The sequence below is a fragment of the Capsicum annuum genome, chromosome 8 (assembly GCF_002878395.1).
Source record: "Capsicum annuum cultivar UCD-10X-F1 chromosome 8, UCD10Xv1.1, whole genome shotgun sequence".
NCBI classification, from domain to species: domain Eukaryota; kingdom Viridiplantae; phylum Streptophyta; class Magnoliopsida; order Solanales; family Solanaceae; genus Capsicum; species Capsicum annuum.
This window is the reverse complement of record NC_061118.1, coordinates 161,901,531-161,928,931: the sequence shown is the minus strand read 5'-3', so window position 1 is coordinate 161,928,931 and position 27,401 is coordinate 161,901,531. Positions and strand designations below refer to the sequence as shown.

Below are 27,401 nucleotides of genomic sequence, written 5' to 3'. Positions count from 1 at the left end.
ATGAAATATGTTAGGAATTATCATCAAATCCCCATTCAAAAGATAATTCAAGTCAAATGCCAAAAGCATCTCATATTTAAGCTACAAGTGCTCCTATTTTGTGTCTCTAAAGGACAAAATCTATGTATGCGTGAAGCGTAGTAGATCAATCGGTTCTAAATAAAATCATCTTTGAAAAGGATAAGGAGCAAATAATCATAATAAGAAGGCAATGTGTTTTTGAAGAGCCTACGACATAACACTTCATGAAACCTATGAAAGGTTCAGGTACCTGAAAAAAATGAAGTGATGAAATCTCAAAATGTTATGTCACACTATGAACTGATACAAAATAATGTATCATCAGTAATTATCTGAATTCTACGTTAATTTAAGCATGTTGACGTAGAAATATTTATTAAGTAACACGAAATGATGCATTTTGGTAAGTATAAAACTTATGTGATTTGCAGTCGAGACACTTGAAGATGTCGCACTTGACATGTTGAATATTATCACTTGACAAAAATCTATATGAAAATCTCTAAAAGATTTAAAATGTCTTAAGCATATAAAGTTTTTGAGAAACTTTTTATTATCCTCATAAGAGATAATTTGATGATTTGAGTATCATTGGAACTCTTGGAGAGTTTTCAAAAACAATAGAATTTCGGCTTCAATGAGAAATATGCAAAATTGAATAAGGATTCATTCCAACCTCAAGAAAAAGAACGAGGAACTCCTTGGTTATGAAGTATCATATCTTAGTGCAATTGATGCACTAATGTATCTTGCAAGTACTATAAGCCCTGATATAGCCTTTTTCAGTTAATTTGTTACAAAGTTTGCAGTCCCGATCTTATTGGTCATGTTGATGTTGGGTACTTATCTGACCTACATAAAGCTCGGTCTCAAATAGGCTATGTGTTCATATGTGGTGGTACTGCAATATCTTGGAGATATACAAAGCAATCTATCGTAGCCACTTCATGGAATCATACTGAGATAATAGTTATTCATGATGCGAACTGAGAATGTGTGTGGTTGAGGTCCATGATATATCTCATTCGAGAACAATATGGTTTAAAATGTTACAATGTACTAATGGTTTTATACAGAAATAATGCAGTATGCATAGCACATCATAAGGGAGGATTCATAAAAGGAGATGGAACGAAGCACACTTCATCAAAGTTTTTTATACACATGAGCTACAAAAAATAGTGATATTAATGTGCAATAAATTCGTTCAAGTGACAATGTGACAGATTTATTCACCAAATCTCCTTCAATTGTAACTTTCAAGAAGATGGTGCACAAGACTGAGATTCAAAGGTTCAAGAATGTTCTCATTATGTGGAGTTAATACGTGCTGTACTTTTTTTTCCTTATGAGGTTTTGTCCACTAGATTTTCCTTATAAGGTTTTTAATGACGCAACTTATATGTGAATTGTTAGAGATGAATACTCTTTTTCCCTCATTAGATTTTTTTTTCATTAAATTTTTTTTAATAAGATTTTAACGAGGTACATTATTTATCAATTAGACATTCAAGGGCGAATGTTATAAATGTACCATATATATAGTGAATGTCTACTTTACCATGTATAGTGAATACCTACTTTACCATATATTGTATATGTCTATTTATGAAAAAATTACAAACCCAAATGTTAATTTTTTCCAAATTTTTCATCTTTATAATTCATCCCTTGAGAAAAGAAATAACAATTACTCTCTCTATTCTCTTTAGTCTCTATTCTTTAGTTATTTCATAACAAATTTCTCCTTTAACCAAGAAACTGAAAATTCATTTAGAAAAGGTGCTAATATGTTTTCGACGTTGTTCTGTTGATGTTGTATTGATTAAAATTAGCTGGCAGTACTACCAAACTACTAAAAGAAGGCCCGTCACACAACTTGCCTTAGTTGACCGCAACCCCCTTATAAAACTTGAAAAAAGTACAAGAAAAAAAGATTGTCTTGGATAATAACAACAATTGATAGAAGCATGATCATGATCATACACCACCTATCTATAATCTATTTTTTCCGTCTCAAATTATGTCTAGCTATTTTTTTTTTAATTCATCCCAAAAAGAATATTACATTTTCTTTTTTGGTAAGTTTTTAAAAATACAATCATAAATTTATTATTAATAGTTTCACTTGATTTTAAATATTATTACTTCTTTTTTTATTTATCTTTTCAATTAAAAGTGATCTCACTTAATTTGAAATATTATTACTTCTTTTTTAAGGAGTAATTTTGTAAGTTTAACAAAATCAATACTTATTTCTTAAATATCGTATCCGGTTAAATGACGACACATAATTTGAGACGGAGAGAGTATGTTATACTCCCTCCGTTTCATAATAAATGAATTGTTGAATTTTGACATACAGATTAAAGAAAAAGCATTAAAGACATAAATTTAACACAACTTTTCATTTTTACCCCTAAAAAAGAAAAAAGATGACCTTGTAATACCTTCTCAAAAGTTAATTAGTTATCAAATCATAAGGATAAATTTGGAAAAAAATTCAATGATTCACTTATTTTGAAACACCAATAAATACTCCAACAATTCACTTATTTGAAATGGAGAGAGTATTAAAAGTATGAATATCCTTAAAAGAAAAAGTGATTTGAATTTTTTACCCTTTATTAAAAGAACCTTTTTGAGATAAAATTATTTTTTTACTATTTATTTAATTTATTATTTAATTATTTTTTTATTATATTAAGTAGATTTCATAAATATATGAGACTCCTTAAATATATGGTAAGAAAATTAATTAATATTTTTCTTTCTACTTTCAGTTAGAAAAATACTACTAAAATAGATAAAACTCTATTAACAAAATACTTCTATAAATATTGAGATGTACGTTAAACTAGAGAACAAACCGATTTGCCTATTGGGAGAATATGATTGATGCTAATCTAACTTTGATTCGATTGCATGTCTAGATGGTAGATGTTTGATTTTCTAACCCACAACTTCTTCAATATTTTTTATCAGCATAATAAAATTCAACATATATATATAATATTCTTTGTTTTCATTCAAAAATATTTTTATGGGTCAAAATTTTTGCTCAGACAACAATTAGTTGGATTAAAATCAAAACTTTGTGATCATTATTATATAGTATTTTTTTATTGTTTACAAGTCGTAAATAAATGTCGATTGTCTTCGAAAATTTTTTTAACTAAAAAATTAAGTTTAATTGTATTATTTTTATATCATTATTACCCTATTATTTTATTTTAATTTACAAATGCTAGATAAAAATATGGATCGACTTTAAAAAAAAAATTTAGATAAAAGTTAAGTTTAGCTGAATTATCATAATATATCTATTAATTTATTATTTTGTGGTAGTTTATTGTGCGTATATAAATCTCCATTAATTTTGAAAAAAAATCTTGTGTAAATTTTAAATTTAATTGTATTATTTTGATATCAATTTTTATCATATTACTTTATTACAATTCATAAAGTTATAGATAAATATAGGTTGACTTCAAAAAATTTTCTTACGTAAAAATTAAATTTAATTATATTATTTTAACATCTCTATTATCTTATTCTCTTATTTTTTTTTATTTACACGTGATAGATGAGTTTTAGAAAAATTATATGTAAAGACTAAATTTAATTTTATCATTTATGTTGATTTATAAAAATATTTTCAATAAATATTAAATTTAATAAATAAATTATCATTTTAACATACTCAAAAAATATTAAATTTAATTATTATATTCATTTTATTATTTAAATAAATATCTAATTTAATATAATATTTAAACTTATTAAATGAGTACAGCTAAACTAATTAATTAGAAAACTATCGAAGTAGGTTCGGCGAAGAATATTATTTGAGAAATTTTTTGTAGTAAACTGTAATTTATCAAACCTGAAACGTCTTAATTGGAACAGTTAACTACAATCTATTCAACCATGTGTTATCCGAAGATTTAGATATATAGAGAACCCCTACAATACACACTATGTTCTGCGCCCCCCTAAGAGAAATTAATTTTTAGGTATTTTAATCAATTACCATAAAGGGTCGCCTTCTCAAAAGCACCAATTATTCCAGGCCCTTTCATTTTTTTTAGGCACAGAGGAAAAGAAGGAACAACTCTATTCATATTTTTTTATACGACAATAATATTATTACTTATACTGGATAGAACTTTATTTTATTATAGTCCTCCTATAGGCATTGCATTTTACACATTTTTTAAAAACTTAAAAGCAAAGGAATTTACAGTCATACAAAACGACAAGCAGCCACCACCCTCATCTTCCTGCGGTAGTTTGTACATACATAGACTCGTCCACACCCAATCCCAGCCCATCTCCTTCTGATTGTTCCCCTCTATCAAACGAGTGTCGAACATGCAGATTTAGTTGGGTCCCACATAGCAGGGAGTAAAAACCTACGCCCATGAACCCCATGCGCATTATAGCTAGCACCCGTACTCTTATCAACCAGTACTTGACCCGGATAACCCGGGTACGAACCCGACCCAAACATCCCCGTACAAGCCGAAACAGCCTCCAACGGCGCCGTAGCCGGGCCCTGAAAATACCCATTGTTAAACGGGTTCGTTATAGTTCCCGCCAAAACCGTCGCCACGTTGATGATCATCCCGTCAACGCCAACGTCGCCGTTGGGCGCCACCAACGGCGGAGCTTGTGGGCCGTAAATCGGCTGATGAAACGGCCAAGCACACTGACCCGGACACTGAGTTTCCGAGTTGCCCACCCAAGCATAGGCGAACCGGATTTTACCCCGGGATGACCCATGGGTCCCACATCTACTCATGCAAAATCCTTCCACAAAAACATCCTTCGCCGTCAACACTAAGTTCACCGACCTACCCGTGTACCCACCCTTGGCGGCCAAATACACAATATGTGAATTCTTCAGTGATTTCCCTAAAGAGTAGTTCTCATCAAGGATTTGTTTCCCTAATATGAGAGTGGATGCCCCAGTTTCGTATTTCTCAGTTGTTTTCCACCAGGAAGCAGCAGAAGGACTTGGTGCTTTTGGGGAGCTTAGAGATTGAAGAAAATCAACGATTATGGAGCGTTGGATAGGTGTAAACTTGCCATACCAGATAAGATTAACGGTTACAGTACCTTTAAGAAGAGCACCGTTGTGGTATTTGAGAACAAGGGGTTGTTCTTGAACCAGCGCAGCCATAGAAGCTCCAAAGAAAGAAAATGAACACAACAGGAACAATAGGGTGTCAGAACTGTAATTTGAAGCCATTTTGAAGAAGTAAAAAGTCTTCGTTTTCTGTACTTGGTAAGGGAGAAATGAGGAGGAGGAGGAGAGGTGGTGAGTAAAGTTGAAGGAAAGTGTAGTGCTATTTATAGTAGGGGCTTAAAGAGTTAGGGAAGAAGAGGAGGGAGACAGCTGTAGGAAGGGAGATGTCAACATCAAGTAGTGACACGTGGAATATAGTAATAGGGGGCTGGTGGAGACTAACATTGCCAGCCTGGAAGACTCATAGAGTGACGTGGTGGTCTACAAAGAAGATTTTAATGAAGGAGAGCCATGGCCCGGAGCATGACGTGGAGTCATGGCACTGCATGCACACATGTTGACGTGTTAGCTTCCTTTTGGGTATTTCTTCCCTTAAAACAAATAATTTACTTTATTTTTTGTAATCCATTTTTAAAAAAATGACTTTTTTTTAACAATACTTTTAATTTTAATTTGCCACATTACATGTTTATGAGCACAAAATTAAAGAATATTTTAATATATTTGACATAACTTTAATTTAATACTACAAAATTAAAAAAAATTCTTTATTCTTTTAAATTTCGTGTCAAATTAAATTTAATCTTTTCTTTTGAAAGAGTATAAGATTTTTCACTAGTCTAATTTCGAGTTTTAATTTCACATTAACGTGTATTCCGTTAATTAAGTTACCAAAAAATATGACTTGGCACTTTAAATTGTAATTTTAATATATTTTAGAATGCAGTTTGATATATATAACTTATATATTTCATGCAAAAAATAGGTTTGAATTTTGAAATTTTGCAAGAAAGGATTTATGATTAGCATGAAGAGATTGTTGGCATCATATGCAGAAATTAATCAATAATTTTGTTCTCCATCCGTTTTAACTTGTCATGTCATGAGCACATAATTTCATGACATGTGCTCCATCTGATTAAAAATGGAACGACTCATTATTTTTTAAATAAAAAAAAATAAGTCAAATAAAGTAAAATTAAATAAGTAAAAAAATTATAAATAATGTACTATATTAAATTAATTATACTAGTAAACTAAAAAAATTCTAAACTATCGTTGCATATAACCTTAAATCCTACGGACCAAAATTAGGGAAACAGAGAAAGACCACACACTAAAATTTGAACTTGTTAATTCGCTAATCATGACATTCAAATTTTGCAAGTTGTTGAAATATAAAATAATCTAATTTCTCCCAATAGGTAGTCTTAACTTTATCTCTTTTTGATGGTATTCGCTAGATATATTTGGTTGTAACATCTAGCTTTTCCTAAGCGTTTATATATGAAAGGCAAATGAGTCATTATTTTACTTTACTACTATTCATAAGAGTTATCCCTTCGTTAACATGTCTGCTTCTTTATCTAATTTAATTATTTTTAATTATTTATTTTAAGTTATTTATTTATTAAAAAAATTAATAATATTTAATTAAAAAAATTACTACTATTCATAAGAGTAAAGAAGCAGGTAGCTCTTCGACAACATGTCTGCTTCTTCACCTGCTTCATCTGGTCCATAATTTTACTATATTATTTCTAATTAATTATTTTAAGTCATTTATAAATAAGAAAATTAATAATATTTAATTTAAAAAAGATAAAATAGACATTTATCACATGTCTGTTTCAGCTTATTCAATCGTAGTTTTATTATATCACCTCAAATTAATTATTATAAGTCATCTAAATATTAAAAAATTGATAATATTTAATAAATAATAAAATAGATATAAATGATAAATCAATTCTTGATGTTTTAAATTAATAGAACATCTTATATGAGACTTATTTAAAAAATTTCACAAGTATATTTGCTCCATGATTTTACTATATTATCCCTAATTAATTATTGTAAGACATTTACATATAAGAAAATTAATAATATTTAATAAAAAAGATAAAATAGACATTTATGACATCTATTTCAGCTATTTCAACCGTAGTTTTACTATATCAACCCTAATTAATTATTATAAATCATTTAGGTATTAAAAGTTTAATAATATTTAATAAAACTAATATTGACATAAAATGATAAATTGATTATTGATGTTTTAGATTAACATGACATCTTATGAGACTCATTTAATTTTTTTTCACAAATTTTTTCTCATAGTAATTTTGCTATATCGCTTTTAATTAGATATTATAAGTCATTTAGGACATATCCACTTCACTGCTTCAATCATAAAATTTGGTTGATTTGGTTGAGTATCGAATTTATTCCAGTGCTACTTAAATTGTAATAGAAGAAAAGGTATTATAAATTATAATAATTAAAAAAATTTAATTATTTTAAGAATAAAAATGGAATATCAATGCCACAAAAATTTGGATAAGGAAAGTAACAAATATTATTTGAAAATTACATAAAAATAAAATATTATAAATTACAATAGCTAATAATTTAAAATATTTAAAACATATTAAGATTCAGATTGATTATCTAAATTATATTTGTGTCACATAAATTCGGGATAGTTTTGACATTTTATAATTTGTATGTTTTATTGTTTTAATTTAGTAATTTATTGATCCAAATGATGTTTTCGAATTTAACATGCTTTAAAAATTTAGTACTTTGTTTATTTTGATTTATTTACTTTATTTTGGAAAAAATATTATATATTTGAAAATTATGCAAACAATTAATTATAAGTCATAACTATTAATATGTTATAATATTTTTAAAACATATAGTAAAAAATATGATTGACTTTTGAAATTCTAATAATGTCACATAAGTTGTGATAAAGCAAGTAACATAAATTATTCGAAATTACATTAAAAGATACTAAATTCACAAAGATTAACAACTTACAATACAACAACAATAACAACAACAACAACAGACCCAGTGAATCCCACCAAGTGGGGTCTGGAGTAACAACTTAAAATAATTTAAAAAATATATTACTTAGTAACATATATTTGATTGACTCACTAAATTCTAAAATTGGGACAAAGCGAGTTACATAAATTATTAACAACTTAAATTATTTAATAATTTATATTAATAAAAATTTGATTGACACTTCGAATGCTATTTATGCTATATAAATTGAGATAACGTAAATAACATATGTTGGACTCATGCTGGCAACGGACTACGATATCTAAGTATCTATCATAAATATCATCTTGGCGTCAAATTTATTTCTTGAAATGTTTTCAAACTTTATAAAAAAAGAAAAATCTGACTTGTGTGTGAAATGTTTTAGGCAATCATTATATTTTGAAGCAAAGCAAAGCCGGGGACAATGGGGCAGTGAAAGTAATGTGAAAAAGTTCAAAAATGGGCAAATTATACGACACTTTGGGGGATGTTGGAACTATTCATGGACCACGCAGCATATATTAGGCTATGGGAGCTAGTAGAGGACCACTTCTGTCGATATGCTCAACATTAATCTTACAATAGGGGTCTAAACTGGTGGACGATACACTAATTTTACTTATATATTAAGATTAAAAAAATTATTTTTGATAGAACCTCAACTCGAGCAAATTGAACGGTGTTGTCATTAACAAAAAGAAATTGTACTAATTTTATGTTTGTTATGACTGAAATTGCTTTATATAATTAAACCGTCTTCTAATTGTATGATCTTTACATTGTAAAGAGATTTACTTTCTTATGAAAACAGAAATATTTTACTAAATTTAATTTCATACACATATTTTAACCAATATTTAGAAAACACCCATCTTGATTCTTCACGGATTATAAATTAATAACTTTTATATATTTTATAGTCGAGCGATCATCAAAAATAATTTTTCTATTTTATAAAAATAGACTAAGATGCAATAAATTAAACATGGATAGATAGACGGAGGAAGAATATATGATATTCTAGAAAATAAGTTGCCTAATTAAGATAATATACACTATAAATAGGCGGAATCTGATCCTGAAGAAAAGGGTTAGGTGGAAGTATTTTGAGTAAAAGAAATGTGGTGAAATGGAAGAGAAAGTTGTGTTGCATTATTTGAGGATGGCATTGCCCCATTACATCACTTAATGGTGCACTATTTCAGATTCCAACGCCACTACATATACATACTCTGCTTCTCTTCTTTATTATGTATCTTTCCCAATTTTCAATACGAGAAAATAAATCGAATCACTTCTAAACTTGTGATGAAAACATACTTTAAATTTTAAATTTGTATGATAATTATTTATCTCTTTAATAACTTTTAACTTAATTTATTTCACTTTTTAAAAGCTGAAATGAGGTCGTGTGTTGCTGGATACGTCGAAATGCTATGTTTGCCTTTTATATTTTTTTTTAAATAAAAATATTCTTTTAAAATTAAATAAGGGCTATAAATTCCAAATCAAATAAACCCAATTTCATCTTCAAAATCCTAATTTATTTTTCTTCTTCCTCAATTTCTCAAAATCTCTTTCCTCTTCAAAATTTAAGCATAATTTTGAGATTAACTTCTCTTCCATTTCAAACGTAATCTATTTTTCTAGCATACAATGTGGTCGGTTAATTTGACTAAACTTAGTATGAACGAAAATGATAATATTTTGTACAAAGAAGTTCGTTGTAATCATGAATTTTTGTTGAAAATAAAGACATCTTGGACTTCAAAGAATTCCGGCAGAAAATTTTAGGCATGTCCTTATTATGGGGAAGATATCAATTTTTTGCTTTTACTATTCCGATAGACTTATTAAAGACCAATTCATTCGTAACTTTTCATCATTGAAGGGTCCAAGATCTTGCGACTTTTGATGTTGGAGGGAGAGAGAATATATTGATTCGAGGTTTAAATATATGATTCCTAAACTAATAGAGAAATTAGGTGAGCTTGAGAATTTAGTTGAGTCTTTTCAATATATTGACAATAATGCATTGATTAATGAAGTTGAAAAAGTTGAGTTGAACGTATTTGTTGAGAAACCTTCTCATGAAGTAGACAAGCCTAAAGAATTCAAAGATGATAATCGTGTTGATATAAAATTTGAGAAGTTAGAAGAAGAGGTTGAGAAGATCAGAGAAAGAGAGAAGAAGTGGAGAAGAATTACTAAATTTGTTGTGTTTTATTGTTCTCTACTGTTAATAGCTATAAGCTATTGGCTTGGGATGATATATATAAAGAAAGGTTCAATGAGGTTACCTTGAGGTGGTTGTTGTTGTTAGAAGATATCAAGCTTATTTTGTGAATGGTGCAATTTTTTTAAGCTTATTTTGTAATCTACTTTGGTTGGTGACTGTCTCTTGAGCACTTGGTCGTTGTATTTTGTAGTGCAGCTTCTTTTGTAATGTGTTCATCTGTTGGTTTTCTTGATATATATGAAGAAAGGTAGTTGAATTGATGCATTTTAAGCATTTGTTTCTTTAGTAATGGTGCAACTTTTTTTGTAATGAAGTTAACCACAACTGCTTATAGTCGCAACTAGTTAAGCAAGACTGCACAAACTACCATTTACCACAACTGTTTATAGTCACAATTAGTTAAGCAAAACTACACAAACTATCATTTACCACAAACGCTTATAGTCAAATGACAATTGCAGTCACAGCTACTCATATTTCTAACAAAAATATATGACCAAAAGTGCAGTCACAACTGCATATTTGAAGTCGCTAATCAAAATAGAAATTGCCTAAGTGGAAGTCACTAATGTTTAAGTACACAACATCAATACACAAAAATAAAAATCAGGTTGCTTCTAGTGAAAGGATAAAGAACTTGTTTGGCTTAGATGATTCACTTCAGTAACATTTGACCTTGTCCTCATCCTTTTATGTGCTCTCATGACTTCAAGATCTTGTTGGTTCACAGCTTTCTTTCCTTTCCATTTCTCATCGAATTTGAATTTGTGATGTCCAAGATGTCCACTCATTATGGAGAAGTTTATAGGCATTCCAGGCTGAAAAAATAAAGTAGAACAAATTTATTTTAAGACTTTTAAAAGATAGACTTTAAATTAGAGAAATTTTATCAAATTTAACTTACATTAAGAACTTTATAACCACTTTCTGTTTGAAGCACCCCTATTCCAACCATCCTAGGTCTTTTAAAAGGTGCCTCTTTACCTCTTCCAACACCAGTGTCACAATCATTTTCTCTTCCTTTATTAGCACCAGCTCCTCTTCCTTTACCTTTACCAACACCGATCACAGTAGAAGTTGCAACTCCTCTTTCTTTACCTCTACCAATAACAATAGAAGTTGCAGCTCCGCTACCTTTACAATTACTGTCAATAGTAGAAAGTGTAACTCCTCTTCTTCTACCAATGCTACCTACAGTAACAGCAGCAGCAGGTTCTATCCCTCTACCAATTCCATCTATAGTAGCTGTAGCAACAACTTCCCTTCCTCTACCAGCAGCCGCAACTTCTCTTCCTCTACCAATAACAACAATATCAACTCCCCTCCCTATACCACCATCAGTAGCATCAGCTTCCCTTCCTTTACTAGTATCAACAACATCAACTCCCCTCCCTCTACCACCACCAACAACCTACAACATATAACAAAAAATGTAAGAAAATAACTGAGAAATGAACTAGTAGTTGATGACAAGTCAATTGTTACCTTTGTAGACCTTTTTGGTCTTTCTCTTTCTTTTTTTGTGGTTGATACTGCAGAGGAACCTACACTGAATTTTGTAAAACTTGTAGCCAAAGGACAACCTTTCTTATTATGACCCTTGACATGACATATGCTGCAGCTCATCTCAACACCATGTTTAGACAACTTTCCAGTCTTGTTTTCACTTTACTCCTTTCTTCTGGATTTGCTAAGTCTACCTAGAAGGTTTTTTATTGTTAGAGGTAAAACAGAAGGGTTGGTTGATTTTGACCACATTTACTTATTAGTAACGAGCTGGATGTAGTAACTATAGATCTTGAGGTAGGTTTCCTTGGCATGCCAATGTGCAACATAATTAATTGGATCTAATCTCCTATAATGTAATGAAACTATGGCATGACAATAAGGTATACCTTTCAACATCCAAGAACTACAAGCACAAGTTCTATCTCTCAAATTCACTATGAAAGTATTGGCACAACTATCCTTAACTTCAAAAACCTAACTCTCCATTCCACTCAAAGTTACACTTCATTGATTTTGATGTGTTTTCTTGCAATACTTTTAGTGTCATCGGAGAAATATCTGTTATCCAAGTATCAATAAACTTTTTCAATTGTCCTATTCTTCTCATCACCTTGACCCTTATTTCTTTAAGCATTGTGATGATAGTCTTGTGTCTGGGCCTCAATATCCATAAATTAAAACTTTCAGCCATGTTGTTGTCAATACTGTCATAACAACTATGATACTTGAAGTACATTTTGGATCACCTTTCTATGTTAAACCACAAAAGATCTTCACAAATTTTATTACCGAAAAGCTTTATATGATCCAAATTTCTTCCCAATTCTTGCTCATATGTGGACTTGACACACTTTCAAAAACAGTTTCTCCTTTTAATAACCTTCCAAACTTTGGATCAGTTGACTAGAATATGTCTTGCATACATTCTTTGTTTTATATTTGGCAATAATTCTGTAATTGCATTGTCAAGACTCTTCAATAAATAATAAATGTTAGAGCTTATAGTTAAAAACAGAAAATATAGTTAAAAGAAAAAAAAAATAAAAAAATAAACAACAAAGGTTTTACCTTCTGCATATCAGTGATAATAGTCACTTCAGACCCATCTCCAAGCTCAAGATCATTCTTCGTAAGTCTTATAAACTATTTTCAATTGAATGTGTTTTCAGCTTCAATTACTACCCAGGCTAGTGATAGCATCTGATTATTCCCATCTTTACAAATAGCCACAGGTAGTTGACCTTTAAAAACACTTTTCAAAAAGAAATCATCAAATTCAATACATCTCCTAGCACTAGCTTTGAGTGCTTTCTTCAAAGCATATATAAAATGATACAAATTGATTTTTTTCATTTTCAAAGGTTTCTTCACTAACCCTCACCACACATGTGCAATATGGATTGGTCTTTAAAAGCTCATGTTTATAATTCAGAATCCTTCTAAACTCTTCTACATAGTCACTCATGATCTGTTGCAACACAATATTCCTAACTTTTCTTGCCACTGTCCTCCCAATATACATCTCTATTTTTTTTTCATCAAGCTTTGAAACTGAAAAAATCTAATACCAGGCTCAGATATAATCATGACTCTGTATCTCTCTGGCAAGTACTTTGAATTCATAAGTTTGATTTTGGTTGTGGCATTATCTATGTGGACTGGATTATACTTCTTCACTTGAAAATCTCTAGTTCTAGAATCATGGCTTCCAAACAGCAACCATGGACAACCATCAATACATTTTACTATCATCCTTTTTGGTTGATTCTTATACTTGCCTAATTCTACATGTTCTTGCACAGAGTACATAGTAATACCTTTTTTAAGTTGCTGAACATTTTCAAAATAAAGATCAAACTCTCAAATTATTTTTTTACAATTAGGATCAAATACAATTCTCTTATGATTTCTTTTTGTTCTTCTTGCTTTTCCTTATGATTTCTTTTTGTTCTTCTTGCTTTTCCTTCTCTTCTTCCAGGTTGTTCTATTTTATCATCTCCATCATTGCCATCATTACTATCTATTACAAAGCTAATATCTAATCAGAATCAAAATATGATTCATCTCCAACTATTCTTTCCTCTAAAGTTGTTTTTTTGTTGGCTAAGAACCCATCATACCCTAAGTCAACTCCTTTTTGACCTACACTAACCTCTTCAAATCTTGGCACTTTTTTCTTTCTTTTTTTTCTTCAAATCTCTTCTTTTTGATAGCTCTCCTTTCTTCTCTCAAAATTCTAACCTCATCATGAACATCACTATCATATTCATCTTCACCTACATAAAAAAAAATCTTCATAATCTAAATTTGTATTATCAGGTGATTTACTTTCCCAATTAGATGAAATTATTGGGACATCTTATGCAGAAACAAAACTAGTCCCATCCAGGTTTTGTTCAGCATGAGGAGCAGCACCACAATCACTATTCAAGATATTCTCACCAGTAGCAGCAACTCTGCCACCATCACTATTCAAGTTCTGCTCAACAGTAGCAGCAACACCACTACCTCCATTATTTCCAACAATATTAGCAGAGTATGCAGTATTCAAGTTCTGCACAACAGTTTCAGCAACACCATTACCCAAATTTTTCTCTACGCCACCTAACTCCTTACCATTAGAACCAACAACACCAAATACATTACACTCTCCAACACTAGTAGCAACAGAGCCACCAAAAGGCTCTCGAGGTGTTGCAGTCTTTACAAAGTCATCTTTAAATCTCAATTCTTCACTAACCCCACAGTCTTGACTGGACTCTTTGTAAAAACAAAGTAGAATATTTTTCATTCACATGAGAATATTCAATGGCAGAGGCTTTAGGGACCACATGGGTTCATCTACTAAATGTGACACCTATGGCTGAACAATATTCCCATTTTTAAGTTGAGGTACAGTATCCAAAATATTCCTATCACAAGTCATTTTTACTGGGTAATTACGTTTAGGAGGTCTCATATAGACAATGCACGAGAAAACATTATAGTCAATTTCTTTAACATATTTAACAAACTCATAATATGAAAATTTGTCAATATCGACACCAAAATAATCCGTAACAATACCTCCATGGTACTTTATACGAGGTTTTTGTTGTAACTTTCCTCCATGATGAAACCTCAGTATAATATATGCAAAATTCATAGTTAATCTGTATTTAAAAAAAAAAAAAAACACGATCTTAACAACAAAATTATTTTTATGGAATAGAAAAATCCTAAATCCAAATACAACAACTTAAATAACTTTAAAAATTTACGAAAAGCCTTAAAACTAACATGTTTGAACCCTAATCGAGTTGTAGATCTTCTAATTTTGGGTGAAATAGAGTTAAAAATTAACCTAAATATATAATTTTTAACTGCTGAAGTGAGAGAAATGTCGTTGAGTGGGGGAATTAGGGGTATTTGTTAGGGTATTAGGGGTATTTGTTTGGGTTGGATCGGGTTTATTAGGGTTGGGTCAGATTTTAGTAAATGAATTCATTAAATGACGTGGACGAATAAAAAACGTGCGTGTCCAACACTACCAAGTCTTGAAATAGGATAGGATTTAGAGGGGTGAAATACATTCAGTTAAAAGTTGTTAAGGAAGGTAAATAATTGTCATACAAGTTTAGGATCTAAAGTAAATTTTCGCCACAAGTTTAGAGATGATTCGATGTATTTTCTCTTTTCAATACACAATAAGCCACATATTATGTTCAACTAATTACAATTCATTCATCATCATTTACTTTTGAGTTTATTTGATTTCGCTTAGTGTACGTTATTCTTATTAGAGCTCGTTTGTTAGAAATTTTCATTGAAAAATCTTGAAAAAGGATTAAAGACACTTTTTATTTAAGGCAACTTCATTTTTATGACTTTAATTTTGAAATTTTTAATAAAAAATGAGTGAATATTCTATATTATCATCATTGATGATTTTACTTTCGAGTTACTTGAATAATCATTTATTATTATTTACGTTATTACATAATAATTGAACTAAATCGAGAAAGAGTTATTTGTTTGAGTATATTTTTATTATTAATAAGCCGAGTCGCCTTTTGTGAACCATACGTCTCATGAGAGTTGGTAACTTATCTTAAAGTATCGTAATGATTTCATGAAATAAAATGGGAACTATACCCTACTAAAAATTGTTTGAAACACTACTACTTTTACTACCTCATTCCCCAAGAAGGTTGGTGCAAGTGGGGGCTTTTTGCTGCTACAGATTTGGGAGGCGAAAACATAGTGGGTTGTTGAGTCTTGAAACAAGTGACTCTTTGTTGAAACATTAAAAAGTTCTTTTTTTTTTTTATGTAAAAGTGACTGCTGGCTGGCCCCTTTGGGTTTTCAAAACGCGCAGTCGAATCGAATATGGGTGGACGGGCGGCTGCCGACCATCTCTCTTCGATTGCATTAAACATGGGATGTCTTGCTTAGGGTGTTTCGCCGTAAAATAAGTAGTTTGATGTACTCAAATTTTGTGAATACGCTTTAATAAGTGATACTATTAAGTTAATAACTAGTTTGTGATGCATAAATCAAAATAACAATAGGTTAATAAATTTTGAATATGAAATGTTATTTACCAAAAAAGATATGATAAATCATAACCCAAAGAGAAGGTGATAGTGTAAATAGTGATGTCCTACGAATCCATTAAGTTGATAATTTTAGAAAAGAAAAAAGTTAATTTTCCATTTAAAATTTTAAATACGCATCGCCAAAATATTATTGTGAATTCTTAAGAAGAAATTTCAATTGGAAGATGGAAATCACTTCTGTTTGCATAGTATACAAATTCAATTGATTATCAAATGTCAGTCCAAGAAGATGAGAATGTTGGCAGGAGGGAGAGTAATGAATAAGAAACCGAGGAGTCACGTGTGGAGGAAGATGTGCAACGTCGATCGGCAAAACTGATCGATTCTCCTTTGCCATACGACAAAAAACTAGCGCCATATGGTCAAAATGTGGATGAGTATGAAAGAAGGGACATAGCTTTGTAACTTGAAAGCTTGTCCTCTATATACCAAAAATAATTGTCCCAAAATACGTCCAATGACAATCATGTCCTTCAAAGTCTAAATAGTAGGGCCACTTTTGGAATTTTAGCCAACTAATAAAAGATTTGGCTCTCCTGGTCCCAATTCCTCGGGACTAGTAAGTAATTGGAGCCAGTAGCCGTACGCATGCGTGCCCTCTTACATTTTGCCACAACAACTACTGCTGCAAAATGTTTGCACCGCTATACAAATCGAATCGTTAAATCAAATCAAGAAAAATAATAATTTATGGTTTAGTTTGATTGATTTGATGTTGAAAAAAATAAAAATAATCATTCTTGATTTGATTTGATATTAGTAAAAATAAAATCAAATCGAACCGAACTAATACATACTCCCTCTGTCCCATTTTACTCGTCCCAAATTGGGATGACACAACTATTAAGAAAAATAATAAATAACATGACTAGTTTACCATAGTACTCCTATTAAATTATATTTATATTTTAATTTAAAGAAAAATTAATTAATGCAAAGGGTAAAATATGGAAAAAAAATTTTGTCTTATCTTGATAAGTAAAAATGGACAAGTAAAATGGAACACCAGATTAGGAAATTTGGGATGGGTTAAATGGGACGGACGAAGTATATAATTTTAATTTTTTATAAGTAAAAAAAATACTACTTATAATCTACTTTCTAATTACTTTTATTTTTTTTATATTCAGAAAATAGATATATATTCTTCAACCTTTAATTATAGTTTTTTTTTATTAATAACAAATTAATACAAAGTTCAATATTAATATAAAAATTTAAAACTTTTTAATTGCTTCACTTTTTACATTTTACTTTCTAAGTTTTCAGAGAGTTCTCATTATTTCTTCATCTTACTTTCCTCATTCGTCAAGTTATGATTTAAGTTTGTTTTTCTTCTTTCTCTTTTTTTTCTATGGAATTATGTTATAATTATTTACTTTATGGAGTTAAGTTTTTAATAAGTTGTCTCTAATTCTTCGTTCTTTTGAATGCTCACATTTTATGTGAAGGGAACTTTCAGACAAGCTATTGTGACTAGTGATTTAGAAATTGAACTACTTGGGTATCCGCATAATATTACTTTGAGAGATAGTAGTTTAGACGTTTTACTAATTTGTCAACTTAATTTTTATTGGAATTACTCTATGATCATTATTTTTTTCTTTTAATTTTTTAGTGAAAATATTTAATTTTTTTCTTCAATCACATTATAATTATAAAAAAACTGAGAAAATCAAAAAATCAAAAAACCCAAAAAGAATTCAACTAAAATCTAAATAAAAAAACCCATCGTATATTAATTTGATTTGATTTATAAATTTAGAAAACCAATATCATTTGATTTGATTATATTTTAATAAAAAATCGAATCAACACTATCTATGTACACCCCTATTTGCAGGTAGAGAAATAGAGGACAAAACTGAAATTAAAGCAAAAAGAAAAAAAAAATTAAAAAAACAATGGAGTATTTTTCACCTCAAAGCTTTTTGTCCCTATCTAAAGTAAAATAATTCAATTTCCAAAGTACAAACTACTATACTATTCCACGACGACATAACCGTACCGTTCTCTGTATTGTACTCGAAACATACGGTTCATAGTTTCTTTAGTACACATCTCCAACGAAAATTTACGAATTATTAGTTTGGAATAATAATTGTTCAATTGTTTTTAGAGGAAAGTTTATGAAGTTCTAAATTAATTTGAAATGGTTTTACCATGCCACTAATTATGGATAAGACAGATCAATTCATGTGAGAAGCCTTTTTGGTTTTATGCAGTAACAGTAGCAATATTTTACACAGTAATAACATAGCGAAACATTATGGCAACCGCGATGTTCTTTTTCTCTATTAAAATTTACACGCATCTGGTGTATACACTGAGTCAATATATGTATGTCATGTATTTGAATTTAAAATAATGTTATTTAATCATAATTAATTAATGTATATTTTACTTAATTTAATTACATTACCATGATAAAAAATATTAGTTTGATGTATACATGAAATGGGTGTAAGTTTTTACCCTTTTTCCCTCTGTCACTAACACGATAACTACATTAAATTAAACTCGTGTAATGAGAAAAAAAAATTAGTCACGCAAATAATATAAGCAAGGTCTAAAAAGAAAGAAGAGAACCGTACAATTTTATAGCTAAATATTTCCTCCGTTCCATTTTACTTATTCCAAATTCACTTGATACATTGATTAGAAAAAATAATTAATATTAACATGACTAATTTATCATAATATTTTTATTAAATGGTGTTTATATTTTAATTTATAGAAAAAATAATTAATGTAAAGAGTAACATATGAAAAAAAAATTATCTTTTCTTAATTTATAAAAAAATTGACAGTAAAATATGAAATTAAATTAAGAAATTTGGGATAAGTAAAATAAGACGGAAAGAGTAGTAAAATTTATTGGTCATCAATAATTCTTTTACAATTACTGATAAATTAAAAATAAATTGTAAAAAAACTATTAAATATCAACTGTTTAACAAAAAATTAGCAATGAAGTTTATGATTTGAATTTAAATTTGGATTTCCATCTTCTTTATATTAAGAAGTAAGTTTTTTTAAAAAAGTTCTTTTGTAGGGTAAAGAGTGTCACAGAAGTAAAAAAGATTATAGAAAATGACAAAAAGATAGTGGAATCAGGTCAGATTGTTATCATTTCTGGGTCACAGTCATTATAGAAAACTTCATCAAGTTGTTCTGAAAGAAAATTAAATTATCACATTTTAAATTCGGGCTTTAACATAAAGTAGATTGGTCCAAGGATGAATTTTTTAAATTTCAATTAAGAGTGGACGAAGCCTACTGACTCTAGATTTATAGTGGTGAACAGTTGTGTTCATCTAATTCATTTACAGCTAATACAAGCCTTCAATGCAAACACATTTATTCTTAATTAGGATTTTGGTCAATTTAATAGTTGCCAAATTGCATCTATATATACCCTACTGATTATTCAACTTAGTATAAACTAGTCCATATTTTAATTGACGTATTATTATCCTCCTTAGCTTCGACTGTCCCTTTTAACTCTTTTCATTTCCATTAAAATAAACCATAATGATTTACTGAGTTATTTGATCCCTAATTAACAGAAGCAGAGTAATCTTTTTTCTTAAAGATTGTGCATACTTCTTTACTATGATATTTATACTTGAAAATGTTAACTTTAGTTTTTACTAATTTTTAAAGTGACAATTATTTTAGGATAATATTTGAAAGCTAAAACGATTACGTTAAAATGAAACATTTATTTTTTGGTAGAGGAGTTAAATAAAATGTACTTAATTACTAATGGAAATTATGCTCTGCTAATTAACCACTTGAAAAGCATGCAATGGTCCATGAGTAATGACAACGTCGGTCAATCCCGTCTAATTAAACGTTTGGTGACAGGTAGGAGCATGATAAAAGCTAGTAGTAGTATTAATTTAAGTGGACATCATAATTAGGATGCTAGTAGTAGTATTAATTTAAGTGGACATCATAATTAATCCTTATCCATAACTTAATTGTCACCTATCTTACATGAATCACATACAGGTCAAGTCTCCTATTAGGATATCAACTTGTACTCTACTTTTAATGACTAAAATTAGATTAGTGGAATTCCCTTAAAACTTTTCAATTCGATCTGTTCTGTCGGTTATCAATGCCATGAAGTTAACTGAAATAAGAAATAATCAATCCCTAATTGTCAAGGTCAACATTTGAGAGGTGTTGGGATGGATATGTTACGTTAATTATGTGATGTGATTTTAATGTGGATGAAAGCAGAATCTTATCTTATACTCCATCCATCCTAAATTACTCGCTCTAAATTTTTTAATTTGATTTTTCATTTTTTTTTTATTAATTAAGAAGAAATAATTTTTTTTCATGTTTTATCCTTTACATTAATTATTTTTTTTTAAATTAAAATATAAACATCATTTAATAGAGATATTATGATAAATTAGTCATGTTGTTAATTATTTTTCTTAATCAATGTGTTATCTCAATTTGGGACGAATAATTTGAGAAGGAGGAAAGTATATACTATTCTTACTGCTTTCTCCATTTTAAAATAATTAATTCTTGTTGACTTGACAATTTTTTAAAAAAATATTTTATTGCTTTTAAAAATATTTTAATGTGGATGAAATCAAAATCTTATCTTATATATATACTATTCTTACTGCTTTCTCCATTTTAAATTAATTAAGTCTTATTGACTTAACACTTCTTTTAAAAAATATTTTATTAGAGAATTATGTTATCAAATTAATCTTATTAATTATACTTTAAAAATATAAATTCGAATATATACCTCATTTGATTATTTAATAATAAGAATAGTATTAAAATAACATAATAAAATTCTCTAAATTTGAGACAATTAAATTGAAACAAGTGGGGGAATTAACTAGTACTCCCAAACAACTAAATTGAAACAAGTGGAGGGAATTAACTATTACTTCCTCTATCAAACAATACTTGTTATTTGTCAACTATACTGAATGCATTTTCACTCATGCTATTAAATAATCATTTATCAATTAATGTATTTTTTAAAATATAAAAGTTATTATATTTAATGAGTAATATTGTAAAATTATTTCTATTTGTTACTCCTTTCATCCCAAATTGAGATGATATAATTATTAATAAAATAATGATTGATAATGTAACTTTACCCCTTTGCTCTTATTATTTGTATCATGCCGGTAGTTTCAATATTGATGGAATTATTATATGGGTTATACCAAAGCAGCTTTTGCATGAATAATTAGGATTACCTAAGTCTTTACAACATTTTTCAAGATTTGATAATTTAATACTAATAACAAAGAGTAATTAATTACTAAGGATAAAATTAAAAAAAAAAAGAAAGATTCAAGGAGTTCGTATGAGGAAGTTATGGTCTTTTTAGGTCTTATAGATAATAATAGTTTCAAACACATACTATCAAATTCTAAAATGAAATCTCTAAACTTATTCGGAATCTCCTGAATACAAAGTCATAGGGTAAATCGACTATAAATCACAAGTAGGAAAGTAGGGTCTGCTGAGTTGGGGGACATTGGAAAAATGACGATCAATTTGAAATTTCACCTAGATTTATAAAACTTGTTTTACTGTTTTCACCATAAAAAAAGGGAAAAAATACGCGAAAAATATTTGTATTTAGATAAAATTTGTAGTTACACATTTTGAATTTTGCAAGTTATTATGACCCTCAAAAATTTTTTTTATCGTATTTAATTGATATAGATTTAATTATTTGGATCACTACGTGTATTTCACGCACATTGTATATGCCAGTTACCACGCTCATTTTACAAACCAAAGAAAATTATAACACTTTTTTTAAAATGAATTTACCCCTATCTCCTTTATTCTTTTTACTGTTCACACTCCTATCTCTTCTTTTTATGAGTGATTTATTAATGTGCCTTTTTAGAGTAACAATTTGGACCACAATTTTAGGTAAAATGACTATAGATAAAAAAGGTAAAAGATAAGTATCACGAGTAATTAAACTGGTGCCAAACATTCCATAGGGAAATAATTTCTCCCAAATATTTCCCTTTCACTATTTGTTGTGTCTTCCTTTTTTTCAAATCATTAAAAAAAAAAGGATAATCAAGACACGAGAATTAACACAAGAAAGCTGCATGAAATGTGTAGATACAATGCGTCCAATCAATCTTTTGGATGGTATATTGTTTAATCAAAAAGCCCCACATATAAGATTTTAGATGTGTACCAAAAGGCATGAAATGAATTTGTATCCAATATGTCAATGGACAACAACTACCAATAATAGAGCTCGAGGGGTCTACCTTTAGATTGATGGTTTGACCGTGAAAACACTCTATTCGACTCAACTTAATAGCTTTAATCTAGTTTTTTATTGACATCATGAAAATTAATTAGAGATATATAAATACTAAGATTTAAACGCGATCATTAGTATTTTATTTATTAAAATTTTGAATCCGAATACGAAGTTAATTTCTAAACCAACCTTTACTCCCTCCATGTTCCATCTCCTCCACGGCTCCACATATGTAATAACAACAAAAAAACCAAATTATTTTTTTTTCCCCGTATCTTTTGGCAAAGTACTAATTTGATATGGAGGAGGACACTTTGATTTTTTTATTTTTTTTTTATAGCTTTCGATTTATTTTTTCTTTATGTGGGTGCATATTTAATTTGACCCATTTTAATGTACTCTATCGTGGAACTATGCGAATAGTCAGAGTTAGCCAACCAATTTGGCATATCCCTTACCAATCTTTATGGCATAACAGTACTATCTTAATTTGCTTGATTCATGTTAATTGGTCATATTTTTTTTTTTTAGAAATATATTTTACTAAACAAATATTATAAGTGATGCTTTGAAGTCTAAAAGTTTAGTAGTTATTTCATTATTAAGAGTATAAAAAAAAAGAAGTAATAAAACTCCTGCGAGGCTAATAAAATGAAATGAAAGAAGAGTACAAAGACTTTAAACTTATACATATTTCGCTTTTGCTGTAATGGCATTTTCATCAAATTGCAAAAATGGTGTTTTAGACCGTAGAAAGCTTATTTAGTTCCACAAGTTATTTTACTCAAAATTTTTATATTTCCTAAAGTGGTTTAAGCATATAAAGAGAATATATAGTTGGTGATGTAGTAGTAACTTGTTATACACAAACAATAGAATAATGAAATCAACAGCGTTACTAAATCGTGGGGGAGTTAGATGAATCAATAAATGTAGCTGAGACAGTACATACATCTATCATCCTTCTCAAGTTTGCTTGTGAACTTGTACTCCTTGTAATAAGTGACGTTAATAATGATGAAAAGGAGGCCACACGTGTGAAAATGACATGTCACAAGATTTTAATACTCATTGTCCTCCCTTTCATTGCCTCAAATTCAGAGATTGGTGCATTGGTTAATTAAACATAAATTTAAATTTTTTTTATATCTAGAACTCAATCAGAGACCTTATAACTCAGGATCACACCCCCAGCTAGAAGTTTCTGAAATTCCAACGATGGAAGAATGTTTACCATTCATCACAACTTTGATGACAATTGGAGGGACCATTAATTCAAGATAGAATAAAACTACCCTAGAAACAAAAAAAAACAAAAAAGCGAACTAGTATGTTATTCAATTATCTTGACCTAGTCAATTGTCTGTGAGAAACAAAAACGTTAGTAGCCGTTTGATCATAAAAATTATTTTTTTTTTTAGTTGAAGTTGGAGTTGAAGAAGAAGTTGAAGTTCAAGTTGTGCATGGCCAGGTCTTTTTGAATTTTGTTTTAAACTTTTGAAAAATATTTTTTAAATATGACTTTATGCCCTTAACTTTTAAAAATTATTAAAATCACTTAACTACTGATTTACCAACTAACATACAAGCAAATATTTGAGAAAATAATTTATATGTTTTCAATTGATAAAATAATTAACAACAAACTAATTATTATGATTGTTATTCTTCAAAAATTTGAATAAAAATATCACAAGCATGAGCTAAATAAGTTTATTTAACCATAATCGATTGAATAGAGAAAATATATTTTGATAAATATGATTGATGGATATAAATATATTTTATATATTCTTAAATTTGTTGATGAAAATTCTTTAATTACTTTCACTTGAATTAATTATTTTATTGAATTTGATCTTTTTAAAAAAATTTATGGATGAATTATTTCTGAATAGATTAGTGTTAATTTTTTGTTTTTTCTTTATTGATGATATTGATTTTCCTAGAATATTATTGTATCATAAATATGGATCGTTACGTTATGTTTGATATGTGACTTTATTGACCACTTTTTAATAATTTATTAAAATTATAATAGCCATTATATGACATATACATAAAATTAGAATGACAAGGAAAAAATATTAAATTACTCATTTTTAAATAACATAATATACTAGGCCTTATATTTCTATAATATAGTTCATTCAAAATAAAAGTTGATATATTTTTGTCATAGATTGTCATTTATGATTTTTTACTTCACGTTAGTAAATTTTGATTAAAAGAAGAAAAAGAGATTAGAATATCTGTAACAATTAAAAATGATGTTGTACCATAGAAAACAAATAATAATATTTTTCTTGGTGGTTGGTTGTAGTTATAGGAGGGGTTTGTGTAAAAATTTAAAGATTGAGGTTATATATAATAATAATGAAAGTTGAAAATGGAAGTGAAAAGTTGTGAAAACAACCAAAAGTTGTTTTCACTTTTTGAAATTCAATTTCGGAATAATTTTTTAAATTTTCATGATCAAACACCACCATTTTTGAAAAAGTAAAAAAAATTTCCGGAAAAAAATTAATAATTTTTATGGCCAAACGGCCCTTATTTTGAAGAGGTCTTGTTTCCACAATTGCACTATTGATCTTTTCATTGGAAAGTTGTACATGTTAAGCTGGATTTCTGTATAGTTTTATATAACTTTTACTTAAATTTTCTAGTCAAAATATAATCATGACTATTTTGGTCTGAGCATGGCCAGAAAGTGCAATTGAAAAAAATTAATCTGTAATTGTTACTATTTTTCAAGTATATATTACTAATAAATCTGTTATAATTATGATATGCTACGTACTTCCAGCTTTTAATATTAAGGGGCACTCATCCTAATATACTACTAATTGAAGTTCTAATATGACCACAAAAACATACCTCTCAAATTTTAAACGGAGAAATTAATTAAATAACTCATGGCTTCAAATTAAATTATGTCTATTTCCATATCAAATGTAGAGGCATTATTATAATATATTGCAATTAAATCATATATTCCTTTCTTTTTCGTCTTCACTAATTCTTATATACAGAATATTTAATTCTACTAGTAGTAACATCCTCAGTGGTCCAAGGATCAGGGTTGGTCTAGCCTAGACCTAGTCACTGTATATTGGTTCTTTGAATCTGGCTTGTATTAACAGGTAATGGATGTATCTGTAAATTGTACTATTGGACAATACATAGATATTCACCATAGCAGTAAAATTTGGACAAGGACGCACTGTTATAATACATAATGTAGCAAATTTTCTTCTTGCAACAGTGTCTCATTAGGTTAAAAGAATTACCCAAGACCGATCACAGACAAAAATGTAAAATAGTACTTTTCTGCACGTAAGAAATCAATTGACACTGACGCATTTTCTTTATACCCTGGTGGAGTTAGATGAATCAATTTAATGTTACTTGCTGGAGTAGTGTTAATGATGACCCCTAGTCACAATCTTACCTGTAAATTTAAGTGATACTAAAAACAAGGAAGGAAGCCACACTTTTCTAAATAAGATATATATCACCATGGGTGAAATTTTTTGCCTGGTTAGGTATGTTATATATTCAAATTGATATGTTATAATTATGTATAGGTATAATAGAGAAGTTATGAAAGCTTTATTAGTTCTGTCTGGTAACTAAATAAACTATAACAAAATAAATTAGATGTACCAATCGGCCATCTAGTTTAACAACAAGACCAAAGTATACATTGTTGAATACTCCTGGCCAACATGTACTATCGATACATTTCTTGTGGATAGGTATGTATATTGCATGTATATCATGGGTGGAGATCGAGGCGGGAGGGTGTTCACCCAAAACCCCAACATCCCAGGTTTGATTCTTAAAGACTGATTATTTTTTATGTTTTTATGTTTCGACCGTTCAGTGAAAATTCTAAATCCACTATTGATGTATATTTAATAAGAAATATATACTACCTATATACTGTGCATATATTTGTTAAACTAGATAATCTAAAAACATTAGTTTGTAATTTACCAATGTTTATATAACCCGTCTTGACCCAACTAACGTTAGGGTATGGTTGAAATGCTTCATCCTATTTTGTCACCAAATTCAGCTGAAGTAGTTCATTCGAACCCCATTCGACGGAAAATTATACTATGTATACAAGTTTAAAATTATTTTTTATGTATATATAGTTAACGCTGAACCCCTTCGACTAATTATTTCGTTCATATTTTTCAATTTTGAACCTTCTCAATTAAGATGCTGGCTCCGCCACTGTGCATACCACATATTTAGACAAATCATTATCCTTTTATTCAAGGAAAAAGATTACGACTATAATAATGGAAATGAAAAGCTTTTAATAAAATAACGACAATATATATTTTTTTTTTTAAAAAAAGAAAAAAATAGCAGCAGCCCATTTGCATACGCCATGGAGATCGACAAGCAAGTTGCAGGGAGAGAATAATGTTGCTAATCCTTAACAAACACTATTGAAAAGGATGCAAATTTTGTCAGCAAATGCCTAATTCATGGTTAGTAGGCCTACTTTTCTTTAATATTTTTGTAACATTTGAACCAAATAACTTAAATTAAACAAGTACTGCAGCTGTTATGACGTTATTTTCCAACTTATTATTGCACATAATAAAGTTGTTGACTATATGATAATGC

General features: G+C 29.0%; 1 protein-coding gene across 1 annotated transcript; it reads right to left on the bottom strand.

Moving 5' to 3' along the window:
- Nucleotides 1–4,180: 4,180 nt before the first annotated feature.
- Nucleotides 4,181–5,390, bottom strand: LOC107840058 (protein EXORDIUM-like 2). The gene has a single exon (XM_016683776.2). The coding sequence runs from the start codon at nt 5,273–5,275 to the stop codon at nt 4,379–4,381; it is 897 nt and encodes a 298-aa protein (XP_016539262.2). The 5' UTR covers nt 5,276–5,390; the 3' UTR covers nt 4,181–4,378.
- Between the last annotated feature and the right edge of the window lie 22,011 nt (nt 5,391–27,401).

Coding starts and splice junctions, on each gene's coding strand:
- LOC107840058 (XM_016683776.2), bottom strand. CDS start 5,275: ATGGCTTCAAATTACAGTTCTGACACCCTATTGTTCCTGTTGTGTTCA.